The sequence below is a fragment of the Oncorhynchus tshawytscha genome, linkage group LG20 (genome assembly GCF_018296145.1).
Source record: "Oncorhynchus tshawytscha isolate Ot180627B linkage group LG20, Otsh_v2.0, whole genome shotgun sequence".
In the NCBI taxonomy this organism is placed as follows: Eukaryota; Metazoa; Chordata; class Actinopteri; order Salmoniformes; family Salmonidae; genus Oncorhynchus; species Oncorhynchus tshawytscha.
The window spans coordinates 36,154,569-36,179,822 of NC_056448.1; the positions used below are offsets into that span (position 1 = coordinate 36,154,569).

At 48.4% G+C, this 25,254-nt stretch overlaps 2 protein-coding genes across 8 annotated transcripts in view; one reads left to right on the plus strand and one right to left on the minus strand.

Moving 5' to 3' along the window:
* Positions 1–3,632, plus strand: part of setx (senataxin) — a 62,012-nt gene extending 58,380 nt beyond the window's left edge. For 2 of the 3 annotated variants that reach the window (XM_024381727.2, XM_024381730.2), the window contains 3 exons: positions 55–150; positions 321–408; positions 500–3,632. In XM_024381727.2, the coding sequence (XP_024237495.1) occupies positions 55–150; positions 321–408; positions 500–1,207 (892 nt within the window). In that variant the 3' untranslated portion in view covers positions 1,208–3,632. Of the gene's footprint in view, positions 1–54; positions 151–320; positions 410–499 lie in introns of those variants that run through there. The other variant, XR_006079471.1, reaches the window with a different exon arrangement.
* A 4,738-nt stretch (positions 3,633–8,370) lies between these two features.
* Positions 8,371–25,254, minus strand: part of LOC112220102 (netrin-G2) — a 118,313-nt gene continuing 101,429 nt past the window's right edge. For 4 of the 5 annotated variants that reach the window (XM_042302577.1, XM_042302576.1, XM_042302578.1 and 1 more), the window contains 3 exons: positions 14,094–14,261; positions 10,893–11,027; positions 8,371–9,480 (listed from right to left, as the gene is read on the minus strand). In XM_042302577.1, the coding sequence (XP_042158511.1) occupies positions 9,260–9,480; positions 10,893–11,027; positions 14,094–14,261 (524 nt within the window). In that variant the 3' untranslated portion in view covers positions 8,371–9,259. The remainder of the gene's footprint in view (positions 9,481–10,892; positions 11,028–14,093; positions 14,262–25,254) is intronic. The other variant, XM_042302580.1, reaches the window with a different exon arrangement.

Consider the following 25,254-nt stretch of genomic DNA (forward strand, 5'->3'; position numbering starts at 1 on the left):
CCGCTAGCAGTGTGAAGGGACTCTAGAAAGACCAAAAGAAAAATTGTATTCCAGGGTGGACGTTGACACTGTGGAAGGCTTCCAGGGCCGAGAGATGGACTGTGTCATTGTCTCCTGCGTCAGGGCGAGCCACGAGCAGGGCGGCATTGGGTGAGTGTACAAGCTTTCCTGGTAAGGTCATGTGACCAGGCCGTATACTTGGTAATGATATAACAAATTGGATTTATGTAACGCTTTACGGAAAGTAGTATTCATACTACGAGTACTGTGCTTACCTGGGGTATGGGTATAGTTTCTGATCTATGGTGGACCCCCCCCAGATTCCTGGGGAATCGCCAGAGGTTGAATGTGACCATCACCCGGGCCAAGTTTAGCCTGTTCATTCTGGGCCATCTACGGACACTCCAGGTAATTGGCTCCACCTCCTGTATCTGTATGGAGGCCTGTGTCTGGTTGCATTTCCTTTTCCAGCCTCGTGTTGATTGTGTGTCTGTCCTAGGAAAACCAAGACTGGGGTGCGCTCATCAAGGATGCTGCGACACGAGACGTCATTATATCAACGAATGAGATGACCTTCAAGACGGACGCCAGGAAGATCTTCAAAAAGGAGCTGACCAGGAGCTCGTCTTACCCCCTCAGAGAACCAGGCCCTCCCTCTGCTGCCCCCTGTCCCACCGCCGATCCCCCCAGGCCTGCTCCCTTCCAGCTACGCCGCTCTTCTGAGCCAGCCCTGTTCGCCCAGGGCAGGGACTCCCCCCAGCAGCCCTGGTCGGCATCCCCTCCCCAGGACGCTGACAGGCCCAGAGACCCCCGTCTGGTAGTCCAGACACCCCAGCATAGACCAGACTGGAATCCGCGAGCTGAAAGAATCAGGCTCCCACAAGCAGAGATCAGAAGAGACCCACGAGCTGAGAGGGATCCACGAGGATGCAACAGCCCAGAACAGCGTCACCCAACTGGCTACCAAAACCAGAGATGGGCTGTCAGGGAGAGGGACAGAGAGCAACACCGTTCACCAATCACCGCGCCATACCCAGGAGATGGAGTCAACAGACCACCGAGAGACCCCAGTCAGAGAGACTATAATCGCTACAGTGCTACAGCCTTCAACCACCACACACACACTCACCCCCGGAAACGAGACCCAGACCCCCGATGGATCCCTCCCACCCACTCCAAGAGGGGGAGAGAGAGAACTGACCACTGACTCTCTTTTGGTTTGTTTTTTTATTGGTGTGCTTTCTGATAAATTCAGGGAATGGGAACGAGAGTGGAAGGGCAAGAGATTACGCAGAGTAGTTTGGTTGTCGAACAGTCAGTCAAAAACATCACTGTTCACCATCTCAAGCAGTAATATGATGCTGTTGTATCATTTACAAGTCAGTTAATTTTATTTCTGTAATAAATGTAATTGTTTTTGTAATAAGCTGTTTAATGACTGTTATGGCTGGAGTATGTGGGTTGGCCACTGGCCTCCCTGTAAAAAACTGCCCTTTGTTTGGACAGTGGGGGCGGGGCCTTTTGAAAGGGCACTTGTACTATAACACTGGTACTTGTGTGTTTCCAGTTTATTACTGAGAGATGTAACCAGGGTAATGCACTGTGCCTGTGACTTTTATTCATTTTCTTTTTTTGGTTCACAATTTTATAATTTCCTAATCTCATTTTCTTACGTGCTCTGCATTTGTATAGAAATGTTCTGGACTTCATAAAAGCGCAAAGACTAATGTCGCTGGTACTCAATGTTTGATACCTGGTTATTTATTAGTAGTATAGCCCACTTAACAGAATGGCTGTTACATTACAATTTTAAGTACACACTATTTCCGCTTATAGCATATATTAAGTTCAAAAGTATATCTCGTCAGCCATAGTTATTTGACTATAGGCAATTATTTTAGTTTTATTTTGCTTTTAAAGTGGCGTCCTTGTTTAGCACCAGGATGCTGATTAACTGAGGCAATTGGAATGGGCCTGGTTGTTACATTAAGCATGTTTCTAGAATTTGTAACATGGACCCATACGTAGTGTAAGTGAACGCTGTAGCTGGAGAATGTGGGACAGGTGTTGTATTTCTAAATAGGGAGACATGTTGTACAGTAGTTAAATGCCATTTTATGCCCCGGAGAAGCTTTGACATCTCTGGTCACTTTCTTCTGCTGGTTTGTCTGTACGGTATTGGATGCACTTTTATTTGTTGTATCACACTGTGCATTTACACAAGCTCGTTTTCACACACACACAACTCTATCAACAAAACTCATTTTAGGTTACCTTTCTTGTCGACAGAGACAAGGTTATGTATTATTCACCGCTGTTGGACTTGAGGCCAGCTACCTCAAATGTTGGAACCAAAGACTTCCTGTGACTCTCAGCAACTGCAGTGAAGTATACATGGCTTTATTCCTTCTGCGTGTCACCTGTCACGATACTGTCCAGTGTTTAGAAGGTAATGGTTCAAATCATTTCTTCTTAATTTCAATGCAATATAGTTTCTGGGAGAAATAGTTTTTCTAAGACCTGTGCCCCAAAAGAACCACAGTGCCAGTTTAAACCAAATCAAGTATGTAGATCTTTTTTAAGTTGATAAATGAATCATCTTATTTGAAATTGAACAATTGTTTACATTTAATTTTAATCTGCAAAATTATTTTATTTGTTTGCAATTGGTGCTTGTTCACCTGGGGCATGTTCAACCGGACTCATTGTTTTGGAACGTTCAGAAAGAAACATGCTATGTAGAACAAACATGCATCTCTGACATGCAGAATAAGGAGTCGCGTCGGCTCTACTTGTGGAATCTCTATCTGCATCTTTTGAGAATGTTTTCGTACTGAATATGGCCTTGTATATTATTGTTCACCAAACCAATCAGCTGATTCCGTCTCAAGTGTTAGGGAAACTAAATTGACCATGGTTAACATTGTATGCTTTGTTTTTCTGAACCACTGCTAAAATAGTGGTCAAATAAAAATGTGCATTTTGTTATAGGCATCTTTCACTTTACAGAGGTAGATGGTACACTAACATTATTAGTTGGGCCTTGTGTGTGTCTCGCACACACAACTCTCATCATACCACAATCCTTTCACCAGTTCTGATCGGCATAGGTACAACTTTCCTCTAAGGCCATAGTTTCCATTCTCCTAATGCTTGAGTGTAGGACTGTGTGGTAGGGGAATCTGGTCCTAGATCAGTGCGGTTCAGCCAGGACAACTCCCACGCTGGTCTCTGATCTGTGCCCCATCTCCCAGAGGATGTCCCCCACACGTCTCAGTTCATCCCACTGCCCTTCATGTTAACAATACAGACTTCTTCTGAAGCGGAGCCCAGAATAGAGATGCCTTACAGACAGACTAGAACAGGATTTTATTTTACCACCGCCTGAATGTCTTATTGCATGCTGACACCCACCCACTTTTTTTTTTTTTTTTTTTTTTTTCATTCCTCCCAGTTGTTCGTGGTGCTTTTGTCTAAATGTGTTCATCCTGTTACGGCGTGAGTGCATTTCACCTGTAGTTCTCTTGTTTACATCCAATGTCACCGACTCCACTAACACGGGGAACTACTTTCTCAATGAAGTGTTTATTTTTTAATAAAATTCTACTCCAAATAAAGGATGCCACACAGTACCTAGGGTGTCATTAGGATGATCCTTTAAACCCTGGGTTTCCACGCCAATGACGATCTCTTAGTGGGAGAAACATAGAAATAGTGTTTCAGGGGTCTTTTCCTATTCTAGTAAGTCTATTTCTATGTGGAGACCGTTATGTTTTGGCCTATTACTGTCATTTTGTTCTCAGAACTTTATGGGTATTTAAATGTTTATTGTTAGGACGTTATGGTGCCATTTTTGGTTTAATTTCAGTTCTTCCTAATTCCCAATGGAACTGAGCTGGATGTGTTGGTGTCAATCATGTCCGCTCCTTTTCTGTTTGCATAAAACATGTCTGACCCGAAGGAAATTACATAGGTGAGAGTGGAGTATGTTGAGCCATTTTTTTAACATTCAGCATCACTACGTCAAGGGAAATGTAGTATTCTTTCTAACAACGATATCTACATGCACTATATATACAGAAGTATGTGGACACCCTTTAGTGGATTTTGATTTTTCAGCCACACCTGTTGCTGGCAGGTGTATAAATTCCAGCACACGTCCATGCAATCGCCATAGACAAACACTGGCAGTAGAATGGCCTTAATGAAAAGCTCAGTGACTTTCAACGTGGCACCTTCACAGGATGCCATCTTTCCAACAAGTCATTTCGTCAAATTTCTGCCCTGCTGGAGCTACCCCGGGAAACTGGAAGTGCTGTGATTGTAAAGTGGAAATGTGTAGTTTAGGAGCAACAACGGCTCAGCCTCAAAGTGGAAGCCACACAAGCGCACAGAATAGCGAAGTGCTGAAGCGTGTAAAACATCTTCTGTCCTCGATTGCAACAGTCATTACTGAGTTCCGAACTGCCTCTGGAAGCAATGTCAGCACAAGAACTGTTCGTTGGGAGCTTCATGGAATGGGTTTCCATGGCCGAGTAGCTGCAAACAAGCCATGCGCAATGCCGAGCGTTGGCTGGAGTGGTGTAAAGCTCACCGCCATTGGACTCTGGAGCAGTGAAAACGCGTTCTCTGGAGTGAACGCGCTTCACCATCTGGCAGTGCAATGGACATATCTGGGTTTGGCAGATGCCGAAGAACGCTACCTGCCCGACTGCATAGTGCCAACTGTAAAGTTTGTAAGAGGAATAATGTTCTGGTGCTTTTTGTCATGGTTTGGGTTAGGCCCCTTAGTTCCAGCGAAAGGAAATTGTAATGCTACAGCACACAATAACATTCTACAAATTCTGTGCTTCTGACTTTATTGAAACAGTTTGGGGAAGAACCTTTCCTATTTCTGTGCACAAAGCGAGGTCCATACAGAAATGGTTTGTTGATCGGTGTGTAAGAACTTGACTGGCCTGCACACAGCCCTGACTTCAACCCCATCATATACTGTTGAGATTAATTGGAATGTCGACTGCGAGCCAGGTCTAATTGCCCAACATCAGTGCCTGACCTCACTAATGCTCTTGTGGCTGAATGGAAGTTTGTGGAAATATTGGATTAAATATTTGTCAGAGACCGGAAGTTGTAAATCCAAATAGACTTTATTACAAAGTAACAAGCCGAGCTGGTCCATGGAACAACTGCCTTCTCTTGTTACAGACCTCAGGCTTGGTAGGTTTCCACCTTCACATAACACAGACGCTCCTCTCTATGTAGATAATTAACTCCCCTTGGCTTGGAGCCACCAATATTTTGTCTCAATTCTTGCTTGTTAACGCCCACATCTGCTTCAGTTTAGATTATATTGGTGGCGGCGCCATAGTGTTCATCCAAAAAATAATACATTTATTGCGTATATACTTTCCCAGTATCAGTGTTTTTTTAATAATACTTGATTAGTACAACCATGGATTCTTTTACATTTTCTGCTTATGTTCTGTTTTTACATGTCTAGTGGTTATTGACCCAGTCTGTACACTCTCTTATGGATTCTGCTTCTGGTCTGTTTTTACATGTCTAGTGGTTATTGACCCAGTCTGTACACTCTCTTATGGATTCTGCTTCTGGTCTGTTTTTACATGTCTAGTGGTTATTGACCCAGTCTGTACACTCTGTTATGGATTCTGCTTCTGGTCTGTTTTTACATGTCTAGTGGTTATTGACCCAGTCTGTACACTCTCTTATGGATTCTGCTTCTGGTCTGTTTTTACATGTCTAGTGGTTATTGACCCAGTCTGTACACTCTCTTATGGATTCTGCTTCTGGTCTGTTTTTACATGTCTAGTGGTTATTGACCCAGTCTGTACACTCTGTTATGGATTCTGCTTCTGGTCTGTTTTTACATGTCTAGTGGTTATTGACCCAGTCTGTACACTCTCTTATGGATTCTGCTTCTGGTCTGTTTTTACATGTCTAGTGGTTATTGACCCAGTCTGTACACTCTCTTATGGATTCTGCTTCTGGTCTGTTTTTACATGTCTAGTGGTTATTGACCCAGTCTGTACACTCTCTTATGGATTCTGCTTCTGGTCTGTTTTTACATGTCTAGTGGTTATTGACCCAGTCTGTACACTCTCTTATGGATTCTGCTTCTGGTCTGTTTTTACATGTCTAGTGGTTATTGACCCAGTCTGTACACTCTCTTATGGATTCTGCTTCTGGTCTGTTTTTACATGTCTAGTGGTTATTGACCCAGTCTGTACACTCTCTTATGGATTCTGCTTCCGTTCTGTTTTTACATGTCTAGTGGTTAACTCTTTGTTTATCCAGCTCTGTCCATTCACCTGAGCTCAGCCTTTATTCTGCTTACACATGTCTTATTCATTAGCCCTATGTTTTCTGTCTGAATATGTCTGGGAGGTCATTCTAGATACTTGTAAATCAAACAGTCATGAATTTTTCACCTGCGGTGATGTTCCAACATCTCGTGGAAAGCCTTCCCAGGAAGAGTGGAGGATGTTATAGCAGCAAAGGGGGGACCAACTCCATATTAATGCCCATGGTTTTAGAATGAGATGTTCAGCGACCAGGTATCCACATACCTTTGGTCATGTAGTGTATTTCAGGATGTTGTGTATCCCTGGAAATAATCAGAATTCATGTAGACATAAACTTTTGTCTAAACAGTGGTCTATTGGCACAACTTACGGGGTAATAAGTATGGGGTGAGTTTAGCATGGATCCGCCTCGGGGGTAAGTGTGTGATGTCCTGTGACATCGGGGCATGGTGCTGGTAGGTCAAAGTTTAATTCATGGAATGCAGGTGTGCTATATCATATCTTAAATGTAGGGCTACATTCAGATATAGATCTCTGTTCAAAATCACTTACCGTTCCATTTCTTGACCAGTTGTCTGGGACAAGTATGTTTCAGTGTGCAAGGTCTCTGCATTTTGAGGCTACTAAGCCCATGAAATCAGTCTGAAATGATTGACATGTTCATCAAGCTCAGACTCCATGTCATCAGATAAGACCATGTGCCTCTGCTACTCTATCCTCTCCTTCACATGTTTTCTTTTTTCTCATTGTGCCTCTTCAGTGTCATTACGTCTATTTTGTCATCCCTTGCTGCTGCTCAAGGGGACTTATTCTCTTATGTCACTAAATTGGCTGCTCTCTCAAGAACCTCAAGGGTGGCTAAACCCCTGCTTGTTTTACTTTTGTATACAGAGGGCCTGATGCACTGTAACAATAAGTTAATATGCATGACACATTGCAAAACTACTATGCATAAAACATTAGGGATGCACAATATATCGGTGAGCATTTCAGAATCGGACGGTATTATTTTAACGCAGATGTGCAAAACCGATGTCAAAGCTGACGTGCCTATACCTATATAACGTAGGTACATGACGTGCATACCTATATAACGTAGGTGCATGACGTGCATGTACCTATATAACGTAGGTGCATGTACCTATATAACGTAGGTGCATGTACCTATATAACGTAGGTGCATGTACCTATATAACGTAGGTGCATGTACCTATATAACGTAGGTGCATGACGTAATGATGCCATGAAAAATATGATGAAATCTTGGTTGTGAATGAAACGACTGAACAACGAAACAGCACAGCAAGTAAGTGAAAGAAATAGGTTTTGTTTGTTTTACTGGTAATGGGGACATGCGTAAATGCCAACAAAATAACTTTTTGGTGTGTGTGTTTCAACTATTTAACCATTACAATGCTTAAAATGACTCAAATGTTTTAAATTGGTTATCGGTGTCAAGTTCTTTGGCAAGAAAAATATCGGATATCGGTATCGGCCAAAAATGTCATATCGGTGCATCCCAAACACTGACCAAATGTAATCATTGGTGGCCATTGGCTCAACTTACCCCAAGGCAAACATTCTGACTGTATTAGCCCACACAGCTACAAGGATGCACTTTCATGCTGAGTTTAGCACCTCATTTTGTAGCTTGAAGAGAAGCCAACTGATGTACAAAACAATCTACTTTGGTTTAGACACAAGCATCATGAACCACATTCATCTGACTTTGAGACAATACATTTTTTATTTTACCTGACTTACTTACCATTTTTCCCATGTGGATTTTTCCTTCACAGACTCTATGAAATGATGACCTCATTCTAGATATTTGGTCACATGATTCATTTTGTGTACGGTTTCCTAGAAGTAAGGGGTGGCTCAACTTACCCCACTCCCCTACCAATAAATGAGGTCATCTTTTTGTACTTTTCTGCAACCTAGACACTTCCACTGGAGTAGACAACTGACCGCTTTGGTCGTGACACATTTAGAATGTACAAGTAAAAACAAATAACACACATTTACTGTGAAGTTTACAGTGTAATAAAATGCTCATCTGGAATAGTTCATTTATTATAACTTCAAACAAAAATAATCTCTACAAAAACTATTCAAATAATGTCATTATATTGATACTTTTCTTTTTTTCTCTTCTTTCAGACTGATAAGTTTAAATTCTGTTTTACTCCTGAATACTGTGTGAAGATAAAATCTTGCTAAACTGTGGCGACTCATTCCTATAACAACCATTATAGTGACTAAAATCTTAATATTGATAAACCTCTGGATATTGTAATAATGTATAATCTCAGCGTCTGTCGGTGGGCACATAACATACAATAACAACTGAAGAAGATGAAATAAATAAAAAATGTCAAAGCTGAAAAGAAGTCTGTAATTTTGAGGCGAAGATGTGAAACCTGGTTTACAGTATATTCTACATAGACCTCAGCAGCAAATCTGCTCCCAGCCCTCCCCAAGTCTAGCCAAACACACTCCCCGTCTGTCTGTCTGGAGCAGTAAGTGCAGGGTCTCGAGGAGAGGGGCACATTAATTCAATGAATTAAGACAAAGGAAATGTACTTGTGTTACATCAGCAATTCCTCCCTTTTCTTCATAGTGAACAGTAGTGATTTAAAGTGTTAAACGAACAGTCGTTTGCTCGTTTAATAATTATGCTTTTTGGTATGAAATCGAGATTCCTCCAGCTCAAGATTAAAGGGAGAGAGACGGGGGGTTTGGTTGTATGATTTTCCTCCACCTTCCTCTGTTCTCTCTGAAGTCATTCTCTTGTTTTACTCTCACACGTTCCCCGAGTCAGTGAGGTGTGTGTGTGTGGGTGGGTGTGTATTTGCAGACCTTTCCCAACCTAACCTCCCTAAGGATCCACACACACAACAGTTCCCCCTGTGTTTGAGGGGGCAGCAGGTGACTCAGTGTGCAGTTAAAGTGGCCAGAAGGTGGGGTAGCAGGACACAGAGTAGTAGGGGGGCGAGGAGGTGGGGGGTACAGGCCGTGTTGCAGGCCTTGTCCCCCTCGCAGCGTGACTGTTGGCACAGCACGCCCTTAAACTCTGGGGGACAGATACACTTCTGGTTCTGGGAGCACGTCCCGCCGTTCTGGCATAGGAGCAGTTCTTCGTCACACACGTTGGCTGTGAGAGAGAGGGGATAGGGAGAAAGAGAGAGAGAGAGAGAGAAGCAGAAAGAGGTGAATGAAGTGATTGAGACGGTGAGGATGGAGGTAGAGAAGGTGTAGAGGAGGTAGAGAGGGAGAAGAGGATGAAAGCGAGAGAGGTTGAGGAAGGTGATTGAAGGGGTACAGGAAAGAGAGGGAGATATAGTGGCAAAACAACAACGTTCCATGAAAGATAAAAGGAGGATGGGGGAGTAAAGAGAATAGAGGAGTAAAATAGGAGAGAGCGATCGGGGGAAGATGAGAAGAGGAGTAAAATAGGAGAGAGCGATCGGGGGAAGATGAGAAGAGGAGTAAAATAGGAGAGGGCGATCGGGGGAAGAAGATGAGAAGAAGAGGAGTAAAATAGGAGAGGGCGATCGGGGAAGAGGAGTAAAATAGGAGAGGGCGATCGGGGGAAGAGGAGTAAAATCAGGGGGGAAGAGGAGTAAAATAGGAGAGAGCGATCGGGGGAAGATGAGAAGAGGAGTAAAATAGGAGAGCGCGATCGGGGGAAGATGAGAAGAGGAGTATTGCCACAGAAATAACAAGATGGGGAAGAGAGATGAAGGGAGCAATGAAAGTATATCGATAGAGAGAGGGGGGGAAGAAATAAGAAAATATGAATTAACCTAGTCTCGAGCTCAGCAACGAATAACACCTACCTTCTCTTTTCTGACATCTTTTTCCCTGTTCTTTTGGAGCAGGCACTTTCTCTGAATCAGAGTAATGTCTCTATTTTTGTTCAGAAGTCTCTTATACATTTGTTAGTTGTCTATAAATCATAGGCTGAATGAAAAAGCTGTAAACGGGGTGGGAAATAACATGCTGGTAGTTTTTATACTGTACAATATATTTGGCCTAAAACACACTGTGTGTGTTTACAAGAGAGTGAGTGTGTGTGTGTGAGTGTGTGTGTGTCACAGCGTGTGTGCATGTATCATGTGTGTGCATGTGCGGGGGTGTGATGTAAAGACCTGTGAAGATTTGTCGGGCATGATGACAAAAGTATGCTCAAAGTTTTTATGTTCTGGAGCTCTCTGTGTATCATGCATGTTTATGCCACCGAAAACCTTTTTACTCTCTCACCTTAATCTAATATGGGATCCACTGTGCTCTACTGATTGACCCAATTGGCTAACTAACAAACTGCAGTAAGGAGGGATTCCAAAGCCAGCCTCAGAGAGAAAAGGAGGCTGGGGCTGTATATGTGGTTGAGACTGGCCCTGACTATATGGGATATGATAGGGGGAAGGAGGGTTAAGGTGTTACACACACAACCCCCCACATACATACATACACACTATCTTCCCCCACACATATCTACACCCCACACACACACACACACACACACAGCCAAGTGCATATCTCCCCCTCCCCCTGTATACTCACAGTAACAGCCTTGTTTCCAGTAGTACCCAGGGAAACAGTCATCACACTTGGGCCCTGTAGCGCCGTCTTTACACTGGCAGAAGCCTGTTCCATTACACCGGTCATGGACAGAACCCATCTGGTTACAGTTACACTCTGGGGAGAGGGGTATAGAGGGAGAGGGGGATCGAGGGAGAGGGGTATAGAGGGGGATCGAGGGAGAGGGGTATAGAGGGCGATCGAGGTAGAGGGGGATAGAGGAAGAGGGGTAGAGGGGGGGAGAGAGGGATAGAGGGAGAGGGGTAGAGGGGGATAGAGGGATCGAGGGAGAGGGGATCGAGGGAGAGGGGTAGAGGTAGAAGGGGATCGAGGGGAGAGGGGGAGAGGGGGATAGAGGGAGAGGGGATCGAGGTAGAGGGGGATAGAGGAAGAGGGGTAGAGGGGGATAGAGGGAGAGGGATCGAGGTAGAGGGGGATAGAGGAAGAGGGGTAGAGGGGGATAGAGGGAGAGAGGGGGGTAGAGGGGGATAGAGGGATCGAGGTAGAGGGGGATAGAGGAAGAGGGGTAGAGGGGGATAGAGGGAGAGAGGATAGAGGGAGGGAGAGGGGTAGAGGGGGGATAGAGGGAGAGAGGGATAGAGGGAGAGAGGGGGATAGAGGGATAGAGGGATCGAGGGAGAGGGGAAGAGGGGAGAGGGGTAGAGGTAGAAGGGGATCGGGGGAGAGGGGGAGAGGGGATCGAGGTAGAGGGGGATAGAGGAAGAGGGGTAGAGGGGGATAGAGGGAGAGGGGGATAGAGGGAGAGGGGTAGAGGGGGATAGAGGGATCGAGGTAGAGGGGGATAGAGGAAGAGGGGAGAGAGGGATAGAGGGAGAGGGGTAGAGGGGGATAGAGGGATTGAGGGAGAGAGAGGGTAGAGGTAGAAGGGGATCGAGGGAGAGGGGGAGAGGGGGATAGAGGGAGAGGGGATCGAGGGGGATTGAGGTAGAGGGGGATAGAGGAAGAGGGGTAGAGGGGGATAGAGGGAGAGGGGTAGAGGGGGATAGAGGGAGAGGGGGATAGAGGGAGAGGGGTAGAGGGATCGAGGTAGAGGGGGATAGAGGAAGAGGGGTAGAGGGGGATAGAGGGATCGAGGGAGAGGGGATCGAGGGAGAGGGGTAGAGGTAGAAGGGGATCGAGGGGGGAGGGGGATAGAGGGAGAGGGGATCGAGGGATAGAGGAAGAGGGGTAGAGGGGGATCGAGGGAGAGGGGGATCGAGGATAGAGGGGGATAGAGGTAGAGGGGGATAGAGGAAGAGGGGTAGAGGGGGATAGAGGAAGAAGGGTAGAGGGGGATAGAGGGGGAGGGGGATAGAGGGGGAGAGGGGATAGAGGGGGATAGAGGGATAGAGGGGGATAGGGGGATAGAGGAAGAGGGGTAGAGGAGGATAGAGGGGGATAGAGGATAGAGGGGGATAGAGGAAGAAGGGTAGAGGGGGATAGAGGAGAGGGGGATAGAGGAAGAAGGGTAGAGGGGGATCGAGGGAGAGGGGATCGAGGATAGAGGGGGATCGAGGGAGGGGATGGAGGTAGAGGGGGATAGAGGAAGAGGGGTAGAGGGGGATAGAGGAAGAAGGGTAGAGGGGGATAGAGGGGGATAGGGGATAGAGGGGGATAGGGGGATAGAGGGGATATAGGGGGATAGAGGGGGAGAGGGGATAGAGGAAGAGGGGTAGAGGAGGATAGAGAGGGGATAGAGGGATAGAGGGGGATAGAGGAAGAAGGGTAGAGGGGGATAGAGGAAGAGGGGTAGAGGGGGGGATAGAGGAAGAAGGGTAGAGGGGGTCGAGGGAGAGGGGTAGAGGGGGATAGAGGAAAAGGGGGAGAGGGGGAGAGGGGATAGAGGATAGAGGGGGATAGAGGAGGAAGAGAGGGATAGAGGAGGATAGAGGAAAAGGGGTAGATGGGGATAGGGGGATAGAGGATAGAGGAAGAAGGGTAGAGGGGGATAGAGGGGGGAGAGGGGGATAGAGGAAAAGGGGATAGAGGGGAGAGGGGGATAGAGGAAAAGGGGATAGAGGGAGAGGGGGATAGAGGGAGAGGGGGATAGAGGAAGAAGGGTAGAGGGGGATAGAGGGAGAGGGGGATAGAGGAGGAGGGGTAGAGGGGGGATAGAGGAGGAGGGGAGAGGGGAGGGGGATAGAGGGAGAGGGGGATAAAGGAAAAGTGGTAGAGGGGAGAGGGGGATAGAGGAAAAGGGGTATAGGGGGATAGAGGAAAAGGGGTAGAGGGGGATAGGGGATAGAGGAAAAGGGGAGAGGGGGATAGAGGGAGAGGGGATAGCGAAAGAGGGGGGGATAGAGGGAGAGGAATGGAGAAAGAGATGGAGGGAGGCAGGCAGGCATGTTAGAAAATATATTTTTAAGTTAAGTTAATTTGGTGTATGTGTGCATGTGTAAAACTCTCTCTCCTGTATTGATTCAATGCCAGTCTCTGTGTGCCAGTAGCCTGGCAGGTGAGCTAATGGGGCCCTCATTTGTGCTGACTCCAAGGCCTGGACCTGCCCCCACTGTGACAGGGTTATCCTACCGACTCTCCTTGTGCCGCCCTTCTACCCTCCTCCAGCTCTCCTCCTACCTTCTTCCCACCCTCCTGGTACCCTCCTCCAGCCCCCCACCTCTCACCTGCAGATGGACTACATCAACACTAGTCAGCTCCACAGAGAATCCAGGAGGATTAATAGTCTGATCTACATTCAGCTCCACAGAGAATCCAGGAGGAATAATAGTCTTATCCACATTCAGCTCCACAGAGAATCCAGGAGGATTAATAGTCTGATCTACATTCAGCTCCACAGAGAATCCAGGAGGATTGATAGTCTGATCTACATTCAGCTCCACAGAGAATCCAGGAGGATTAATAGTCTGATCTACATTCAGCTCCACAGAGAATCCAGGAGGATTAATAGTCTGATCTACATTCAGCTCCACAGAGAATCCAGGAGGATTAATAGTCTGATCTACATTCAGCTCCACAGAGAATCCAGGAGGATTAATAGTCTGATCTCAGTGAGTCAGTGTTTTTACTGGCAGTTTGTTTGGAGATGCTGATCTCTAAACTGTATTTCTGATCAATGACGTCTTGGTGGATCAACATTTCATACTGTTTGTGTAACACACAATATGCCTAATGATTATTCTGCAATAAATACACACACACACACACACACACATTGTGACTGACCGATGCAGACACCCTCGTCGTCTAGTTCGGCGGACGCGTTTCTGAAGTAGCCCAGTCTGCAGTGCTGGCAGTTCTGTCCTCTGGTATTGTGCTTGCAGCTGACGCACGTCACAATGTTCAGGTAGTCTATGTAGCTGCAGCGGTTAGAGTGGCCGTAGCACTCACAGTCTGGGAACAGAGAGGAGAGTTAGTGGTCGTAGCACTCACAGTCTGGGAACAGAGAGGAGAGTTAGTGGTCGTAGCACTCACAGTCTGGGAACAGAGAGGAGAGTTAGTGGTCGTAGCACTCACAGTCTGGGAACAGAGAGGAGAGTTAGTGGTCGTAGCACTCACAGTCTGGGAACAGAGAGGAGAGTTAGTGGTCGTAGCACTCACAGTCTGGGAACAGAGAGGAGAGTTAGTGGTCGTAGCACTCACAGTCTGGGAACAGAGAGGAGAGTTAGTGGTCGTAGCACTCACAGTCTGGGAACAGAGAGGAGAGTTAGTGGCCGTAGCACTCACAGTCTGGGAACAGAGAGGAGAGTTAGTGGTCGTAGCACTCACAGTCTGGGAACAGAGAGGGTAGTTAGAGTGGTCGTAGCACTCAGTCTGGGAACAGAGAGGGTAGTTAGAGTGGTCGTAGCACTCAGTCTGGGAACAGAGAGGGTAGTTAGAGGCCGTAGCACTCAGTCTGGGAACAGAGAGGAGAGTTAGTGGTCGTAGCACTCACAGTCTGGGAACAGAGAGGGTAGTTAGAGTGGTCGTAGCACTCAGTCTGGGAACAGAGAGGGTAGTTAGAGTGGTCGTAGCACTCAGTCTGGGAACAGAGAGGAGAGTTGTGGTGATTAACAGTGGGACATAGGACAGATGTAGGTTCAGTACATGGCCAGACAGCAGGCCACAGAGACTGGGAACAGAGAGGAGAGTTGTGGTGATTAACAGTGGGACATAGGACAGATGTAGGTTCAGTACATGGCCAGACAGCAGGCCACAGAGACTGGGAACAGAGAGGAGAGTTGTGGTGATTAACAGTGGGACATAGGACAGATGTAGGTTCAGTACATGGCCAGACAGCAGGCCACAGAGACTGGGAACAGAGAGGAGAGTTAGTGGTGATTAACAGTGGGACATAGGACAGATGTAGGTTCAGTACATGGCCAGACAGCAGGCCACAGAGACTGGGAACAGAGAGGAGAGTTGTGGTGATTAACAGTGGGACATAGGACAGATGTAGGTTCAGTACATGGCCAGACAGCAGGCCACAGAGACTGGGAACAGAGAGGAGAGTTGTGGTGATTAACAGTGGGACATAGGACAGATGTAGGTTCAGTACATGGCCAGACAGCAGGCCACAGAGACTGGGAACAGAGAGGAGAGTTGTGGTGATTAACAGTGGGACATAGGACAGATGTAGGTTCAGTACATGGCCAGACAGCAGGCCACAGAGACTGGGAACAGAGAGGAGAGTTAGTGGTGATTAACAGTGGGACATAGGACAGATGTAGGTTCAGTACATGGCCAGACAGCAGGCCACAGAGACTGGGAACAGAGAGGAGAGTTGTGGTGATTAACAGTGGGACATAGGACAGATGTAGGTTCAGTACATGCCAGACAGCAGGCCACAGAGACTGGGAACAGAGAGGAGAGTTGTGGTGATTAACAGTGGGACATAGGACAGATGTAGGTTCAGTACATGGCCAGACAGCAGGCCACAGAGACTGGGAACAGAGAGGAGAGTTGTGGTGATTAACAGTGGGACATAGGACAGATGTAGGTTCAGTACATGGCCAGACAGCAGGCCACAGAGACTGGGAACAGAGAGGAGAGTTGTGGTGATTAACAGTGGGACATAGGACAGATGTAGGTTCAGTACATGGCCAGACAGCAGGCCACAGAGACTGGGAACAGAGAGGAGAGTTGTGGTGATTAACAGTGGGACATAGGACAGATGTAGGTTCAGTACATGGCCAGACAGCAGGCCACAGAGACTGGGAACAGAGAGGAGAGTTGTGGTGATTAACAGTGGGACATAGGACAGATGTAGGTTCAGTACATGGCCAGACAGCAGGCCACAGAGACTGGGAACAGAGAGGAGAGTTGTGGTGATTAACAGTGGGACATAGGACAGATGTAGGTTCAGTACATGGCCAGACAGCAGGCCACAGAGACTGGGAACAGAGAGGAGAGTTGTGGTGATTAACAGTGGGACATAGGACAGATGTAGGTTCAGTACATGGCCAGACAGCAGGCCACAGAGACTGGGAACAGAGAGGAGAGTTAGTGGTGATTAACAGTGGGACATAGGACAGATGTAGGTTCAGTACATGGCCAGACAGCAGGCCACAGAGACTGGGAACAGAGAGGAGAGTTAGTGGTGATTAACAGTGGGACATAGGACAGATGTAGGTTCAGTACATGACCAGACAGCAGGCCACAGAGACTGGGAACAGAGGAGAGTTAGTGGTGATTAACAGTGGGACATAGGACAGATGTAGGTTCAGTACATGGCCAGACAGCAGGCCACAGAGACTGGGAACAGAGAGGAGAGTTGTGGTGATTAACAGTGGGACATAGGACAGATGTAGGTTCAGTACATGGCCAGACAGCAGGCCACAGAGACTGGGAACAGAGAGGAGAGTTGTGGTGATTAACAGTGGGACATAGGACAGATGTAGGTTCAGTACATGGCCAGACAGCAGGCCACAGACTGGGAACAGAGAGGAGAGTTGTGGTGATTAACAGTGGGACATAGGACAGATGTAGGTTCAGTACATGGCCAGACAGCAGACCACAGAGACTGGGAACAGAGAGGAGAGTTAGTGGTGATTAACAGTGGGACATAGGACAGATGTAGGTTCAGTACATGGCCAGACAGCAGGCCACAGAGACTGGGAACAGAGAGGAGAGTTGTGGTGATTAACAGTGGGACATAGGACAGATGTAGGTTCAGTACATGGCCAGACAGCAGGCCACAGAGACTGGGAACAGAGAGGAGAGTTGTGGTGATTAACAGTGGGACATAGGACAGATGTAGGTTCAGTACATGGCCAGACAGCAGGCCACAGAGACTGGGAACAGAGAGGAGAGTTGTGGTGATTAACAGTGGGACATAGGACAGATGTAGGTTCAGTACATGACCAGACAGCAGGCCACAGAGACTGGGAACAGAGAGGAGAGTTGTGGTGATTAACAGTGGGACATAGGACAGATGTAGGTTCAGTACATGGCCAGACAGCAGGCCACAGAGACTGGGAACAGAGAGGAGAGTTGTGGTGATTAACAGTGGGACATAGGACAGATGTAGGTTCAGTACATGGCCAGACAGCAGGCCACAGAGACTAGGAACAGAGAGGAGAGTTGTGGTGATTAACAGTGGGACATAGGACAGATGTAGGTTCAGTACATGGCCAGACAGCAGGCCACAGAGACTGGGAACAGAGAGGAGAGTTGTGGTGATTAACAGTGGGACATAGGACAGATGTAGGTTCAGTACATGGCCAGACAGCAGGCCACAGAGACTGGGAACAGAGAGGAGAGTTGTGGTGATTAACAGTGGGACATAGGACAGATGTAGGTTCAGTACATGGCCAGACAGCAGGCCACAGAGACTGGGAACAGAGAGGAGAGTTGTGGTGATTAACAGTGGGACATAGGACAGATGTAGGTTCAGTACATGGCCAGACAGCAGGCCACAGAGACTGGGAACAGAGAGGAGAGTTAGTGGTGATTAACAGTGGGACATAGGACAGATGTAGGTTCAGTACATGACCAGACAGCAGGCCACAGAGACTGGGAACAGAGAGGAGAGTTGTGGTGATTAACAGTGGGACATAGGACAGATGTAGGTTCAGTACATGACCAGACAGCAGGCCACAGAGACTGGGAACAGAGAGGAGAGTTGTGGTGATTAACAGTGGGACATAGGACAGATGTAGGTTCAGTACATGACCAGACAGCAGGCCACAGAGACTGGGAACAGAGAGGAGAGTTGTGGTGATTAACAGTGGGACATAGGACAGATGTAGGTTCAGTACATGACCAGACAGCAGGCCACAGAGACTGGGAACAGAGAGGAGAGTTGTGGTGATTAACAGTGGGACATAGGACAGATGTAGGTTCAGTACATGACCAGACAGCAGGCCACAGAGACTGGGAACAGAGAGGAGAGTTGTGGTGATTAACAGTGGGACATAGGACAGATGTAGGTTCAGTACATGGCCAGACAGCAGGCCACAGAGACTGGGAACAGAGAGGAGAGTTGTGGTGATTAACAGTGGGACATAGGACAGATGTAGTGGGAACAGAGAGGAGAGTTGTGGTGATTAACAGTGGGACATAGGACAGATGTAGGTTAGTACATGACCAGACAGCAGGCCACAGAGACTGGGAACAGAGAGGAGAGTTGTGGTGATTAACAGTGGGACATAGGACAGATGTAGGTTCAGTACATGGCCAGACAGCAGGCCACAGAGACTGGGAACAGAGAGGAGAGTTGTGGTGATTAACAGTGGGACATAGGACAGATGTAGGTTCAGTACATGGCCAGACAGCAGGCCACAGAGACTGGGAACAGAGAGGAGAGTTGTGGTGAATAACAGTGGGACATAGGACAGATGTAGGTTCAGTACATGGCCAGACAGCAGGCCACAGAGACTGGGAACAGAGAGGAGAGTTGTGGTGATTAACAGTGGGACATAGGACAGATGTAGGTTCAGTACATGACCAGACAGCAGGCCACAGAGACTGGGAACAGAGAGGAGAGTTAGTGGTCGTAGCACTCAGTCTGGGAACAGAGAGGAGAGTTGTGGTGATTAACAGTGGGACATAGGACAGATGTAGGTTCAGTACATGACCAGACAGCAGGCCACAGAGACTGGGAACAGAGAGGAGAGTTGTGGTGATTAACAGTGGGACATAGGACAGATGTAGGTTCAGTACATGGCCAGACAGCAGGCCACAGAGACTGGGAACAGAGAGGAGAGTTGTGGTGATTAACAGTGGGACATAGGACAGATGTAGGTTCAGTACATGACCAGACAGCAGGCCACAGAGACTGGGAACAGAGAGGAGAGTTGTGGTGATTAACAGTGGGACATAGGACAGATGTAGGTTCAGTACATGGCCAGACAGCAGGCCACAGAGACTGGGAACAGAGAGGAGAGTTGTGGTGATTAACAGTGGGACATAGGACAGATGTAGGTTCAGTACATGGCCAGACAGCAGGCCACAGAGACTGGGAACAGAGAGGAGAGTTGTGGTGAATAACAGTGGGACATAGGACAGATGTAGGTTCAGTACATGGCCAGACAGCAGGCCACAGAGACTGGGAACAGAGAGGAGAGTTGTGGTGATTAACAGTGGGACATAGGACAGATGTAGGTTCAGTACATGACCAGACAGCAGGCCACAGAGACTGGGAACAGTTAGCACTCAGTCTGGGAACAGAGAGGAGAGTTGTGGTGATTAACAGTGGGACATAGGACAGATGTAGGTTCAGTACATGGCCAGACAGCAGGCCACAGAGACTGGGAACAGAGAGGAGAGTTAGTGGTGATTAACAGTGGGACATAGGACAGATGTAGGTTCAGTACATGACCAGACAGCAGGCCACAGAGACTGGGAACAGAGAGGAGAGTTGTGGTGATTAACAGTGGGACATAGGACAGATGTAGGTTCAGTACATGACCAGACAGCAGGCCACAGAGACTGGGAACAGAGAGGAGAGTTAGTGGTGATTAACAGTGGGACATAGGACAGATGTAGGTTCAGTACATGACCAGACAGCAGGCCACAGAGACTGGGAACAGAGAGGAGAGTTAGTGGTGATTAACAGTGGGACATAGGACAGATGTAGGTTCAGTACATGGCCAGACAGCAGGCCACAGAGACTGGGAACAGAGAGGAGAGTTGTGGTGATTAACAGTGGGACATAGGACAGATGTAGGTTCAGTACATGACCAGACAGCAGGCCACAGAGACTGGGAACAGAGAGGAGAGTTAGTGGTGATTAACAGTGGGACATAGGACAGATGTAGGTTCAGTACATGACCAGACAGCAGACCACAGAGACTGGGAACAGAGAGGAGAGTTGTGGTGATTAACAGTGGGACATAGGACAGATGTAGGTTCAGTACATGACCAGACAGCAGGCCACAGAGACTGGGAACAGAGAGGAGAGTTAGTGGTGATTAACAGTGGGACATAGGACAGATGTAGGTTCAGTACATGACCAGACAGCAGACCACAGAGACTGGGAACAGAGAGGAGAGTTGTGGTGATTAACAGTGGGACATAGGACAGATGTAGGTTCAGTACATGGCCAGACAGCAGGCCACAGAGACTGGGGGAATGACGTTTCTAGTGTTTTCTGTATTGCATGTGTTATAGCGTATTAGTTTGTATGCTGGCTTCACAAAATGAATGTCCATATAAATGGACAGTATATTGTATTACATAATGAGCCATAGAGATGGTTGTGGTATGGTGGAGACATGGCATACAGTAGGTGGGGAATGTTAGAGGATGGTTAGGACCAAAGAACGCTAGAGAATGATCCCATTGAGAAACTGTCTCTGGACCACCAGAATTGTTTGAAATCACATCGTCGTCGTGGCCCTTATTGTAAGAAACAGTTACAGTAGCTTTAGGTGTATGAATGATTTGGGAACGCTGCAAATATCATGCCCTGCGTTTGTCTATCTGGGAGTCAAAAGGCATCCTCATCGATTCATTATCTTAGTGTCTGACTCACAACTTGTTAAAGACAGAGTTCAGATAACTTCCCCCACCTCCCCAAGACAGGGGAACGCTGACAGGGCTTTATCAAGCTCTACTGACAGCAGTCTATACTGGTGTGTGTGTGTATTTCGGGGGGAGGTTGTGTGTGTGTGTTGTCCTGTGTGTTTGCCTGTTTGTGTTATGCCTGTGTGTATATTTGTGCATGTTTTGTGCAAACATGCACACGTGTGTGTGTGTGTGTGTGTGTGTGTGTGTGTGTGTGTGTGTATGCTGGCCGTGTGTGTGTTGTGGTCAGGGATTTGTTTGTGTTTTAATGCAGGGAAGATTAGAGGCCTGGTGTAAGAAGATCCTCATTCCTGACACAACTTCTACCTCCCATTATACAGTAGGTCTTCATCTATTCTCTATCGATCTGATGCTTATATAGTGTCTATTCTGCATCTCAAATGGCACCCTATTCCCTATGTAGTGGACTACTTTTGACCAGGGCTCATAGGACTGTAGGGTATAGGGTGCCATTTGGAACAGAAGCTATACCTGCTTGTACATATGAAACTGTCTGTTCTGTACTCCTCAATCTGTGCTGTCCACAGGGTGACTTCCTTCAACTAAGTTGAATTTAATATGGTAAACCAGGAAGCTAAAAACCCATATGTCATAATCACCTGGTTTTATTAATGTATTTACAGACCAAATCTCAATGTAGCGCGTCCCCAACCAAAGTGTGTGTGTGTGTGTGTGAGTGAATCGTTCCTGTGATATTCTTGGCTGAGGTTTGTACATAATTAAGCTTTTATTAAGCTTCAGAAGTCGGCTGCAACGTGTGTGTGTGTGTGTGTGTGTGTGCGCTACGAGGCATCGCTGTCCTCTAAAGAGGAGTTTACCAAGCATGTTTATGTAAATACACATTTAAATGCACATTAAAAAGTCTAAGTTTAGCTGTTTAATAAGCCGTCAAATTATTATTTTATTATTGTTTGGTTGATGACGCCGCTGAAATATTTATGGGCTGTTTTGAGAGGGGAGAACCGCCGGTGAGAAGAGAGTCACATAAAATACACACACGCGCGCACACACACACACACAGGCACACACACATAAAATGCTTCTCTCAGCTATAAAACAAAGGTTAGGGGAGAAACGTTACACGGTAATTATATATAACTGCCCAATTACTCCACAGACGGCAGAGAGAGCGAGAGAGAGAGAGAGCACCAGGACATAGTTCCACAGACTGCAGAGAGGGAGAGAGGGAGAGCACCGGGACATAGTTCCACAGACTGCAGAGAGAGAGAGAGGGAGAGCACCGGGACATAGTTCCACAGACGGCAGAGAGAGAGAGAGGGAGAGCACCGGGACATAGTTCCACAGACGGCAGAGAGAGGGAGAGCACCGGGACATAGTTCCACAGACGGCAGAGAGAGAGAGAGAGAGGGCGAGCACCGGGACATAGTTCCACAGACGGCAGAGAGAGAGAGAGAGAGAGGGCGAGCACCGGGACATAGTTCCACAGACGGCAGAGAGAGAGAGAGGGAGAGCACCGGGACATAGTTCCACAGACTGCAGAGAGAGAGAGAGAGGGAGAGCACCGGGACATAGTTCCACAGACGGCAGAGAGAGAGAGAGGGAGAGCACCGGGACATAGTTCCACAGACTGCAGAGAGAGAGAGAGGGAGAGCACCGGGACATAGTTCCACAGACTGCAGAGAGAGAGAGAGGGAGAGCACCGGGACATAGTTCCACAGACGGCAGAGAGAGAGAGAGGGAGAGCACCGGGACATAGTTCCACAGACTGCAGAGAGAGAGAGAGGGAGAGCACCGGGACATAGTTCCACAGACGGCAGAGAGAGAGAGAGGGAGAGCACCGGGACATAGTTCCACAGACTGCAGAGAGAGAGAGAGGGAGAGCACCGGGACATAGTTCCACAGACGGCAGAGAGAGAGAGAGAGGGCGAGCACCGGGACATAGTTCCGCAGACGGCAGAGAGAGAGAGGGCGAGCACCGGGACATAGTTCCGCAGACGGCAGAGAGAGAGAGAGAGAGAGCACCGGGACATAGTTCCACAGAGAGAGAGAGAGAGCACGGGACATAGTTCCGCAGACGGCAGAGAGAGAGAGCACCGGGACATAGTTCCGCAGCGGCAGAGAGAGAGCACCGGGACATAGTTCCGCAGACGGCAGAGAGAGAGAGCACCGGGACATAGTTCCACAGACGGCAGAGAGAGAGAGCACCGGGACATAGTTCCGCAGATGGCAGAGAGAGAGAGCACGGGACATAGTTCCACAGACGGCAGAGAGAGAGAGCACCGGGACATAGTTCCACAGACGGCAGAGAGAGAGAGCACCGGGACATAGTTCCGCAGACGGCAGAGAGAGAGCACCGGGACATAGTTCCACAGACGGCAGAGAGAGAGAGCACCGGGACATAGTTCCACAGACGGCAGAGAGAGAGAGCACGGGACATAGTTCCACAGACGGCAGAGAGAGAGCACGGGACATAGTTCCACAGAGAGAGAGAGAGAGCACCGGGACATAGTTCCACAGACGGCAGAGAGAGAGCGAGCACCGGGACATAGTTCCACAGAGAGAGAGAGAGAGAGCACCGGGACATAGTTCCACAGAGAGAGAGAGAGAGAGCACCGGGACATAGTTCCACAGACGGCAGAGAGAGAGAGAGAGCACACGGGACATAGTTCCACAGAGAGAGAGAGAGAGAGCACGGGACATAGTTCCACAGAGAGAGAGAGAGAGAGCACCGGGACATAGTTCGGCAGAGAGAGTTCCACAGAGCGAGCACGGGACATAGTTCCACAGAGAGAGAGAGAGAGCACCGGGACATAGTTCCACAGAGAGAGAGACAGCACGGGACATAGTTCCACAGAGAGAGAGAGAGAGCACCGGGACATAGTTCCACAGACGGCAGAGAGAGAGAGCGAGCACGGGACATAGTTCCACAGAGAGAGAGAGAGCACGGGACATAGTTCCACAGAGAGAGAGAGAGCACCGGGACATAGTTCCACAGACGGCAGAGAGAGCGAGCACCGGGACATAGTTCCACAGAGAGAGAGCACCGGGACATAGTTCCACAGACGGCAGAGAGAGAGAGAGAGCACCGGGACATAGTTCCACAGACGGCAGAGAGAGAGAGCACCGGGACATAGTTCCACAGACGGCAGAGAGAGAGAGAGAGCACCGGGACATAGTTCCACAGACGGCAGAGAGAGAGAGAGCACCGGGACATAGTTCCACAGACGACAGAGAGAGAGAGAGCACCGGGACATAGTTCCACAGACGGCAGAGAGAGAGAGAGAGCACCGGGACATAGTTCCACAGACGGCAGAGAGAGAGAGCACCGGGACATAGTTCCACAGACGGCAGAGAGAGAGAGCACCGGGACATAGTTCCACAGACGGCAGAGAGAGAGAGAGCACCGGGACATAGTTCCACAGACGGCAGAGAGAGAGAGCACCGGGACATAGTTCCACGGACAGAGAGAGAGAGCACCGGGAGTTCCACAGACGGCAGAGAGAAAGCACCGGGACATAGTTCCACAGACGGCATAGAGAGAGAGAGCACCGGGACATAGTTCCACAGACGGCAGAGAGAGAGAGCACCGGGACATAGTTCCACAGACGGCAGAGAGAGAGCACCGGGACATAGTTCCACAGACGGCAGAGAGAGAGAGCACCGGGACATAGTTCCACAGACGGCAGAGAGAGAGAGCACGGGACATAGTTCCACAGACGGCAGAGAGAGAGAGAGCACGGGACATAGTTCCACAGACGGCAGAGAGAGAGAGCACCGGGACATAGTTCCACAGACGGCGGAGAGAGAGAGCACCGGGACATAGTTCCACAGACGGCAGAGAGAGAGAGCACCGGGACATAGTTCCACAGACGGCAGAGAGAGAGCACCGGGACATAGTTCCACAGACGGCAGAGAGAGAGAGCACCGGGACATAGTTCCACAGACGGCAGAGAGAGAGAGCACCGGGACATAGTTCCACAGACGGCAGAGAGAGAGAGCACACGGGACATAGTTCCACACCGGGACATAGTTCCACAGACGGCAGAGAGAGAGCGAGCACCGGGACATAGTTCCACAGAGAGAGAGAGAGAGAGCACCGGGACATAGTTCCACAGAGAGAGAGAGAGAGCACGGGACATAGTTCCACAGACGGCAGAGAGAGAGAGAGAGCACCGGGACATAGTTCCACAGAGAGAGAGAGAGAGAGCACGGGACATAGTTCCACAGAGAGAGAGAGAGAGAGCACCGGGACATAGTTCCACAGAGAGAGAGAGACAGCACCGGGACATAGTTCCACAGAGAGAGAGAGAGAGAGCACCGGGACATAGTTCCACAGACGGCAGAGAGAGAGAGCGAGCACCGGGACATAGTTCCACAGAGAGAGAGAGAGCACCGGGACATAGTTCCACAGAGAGAG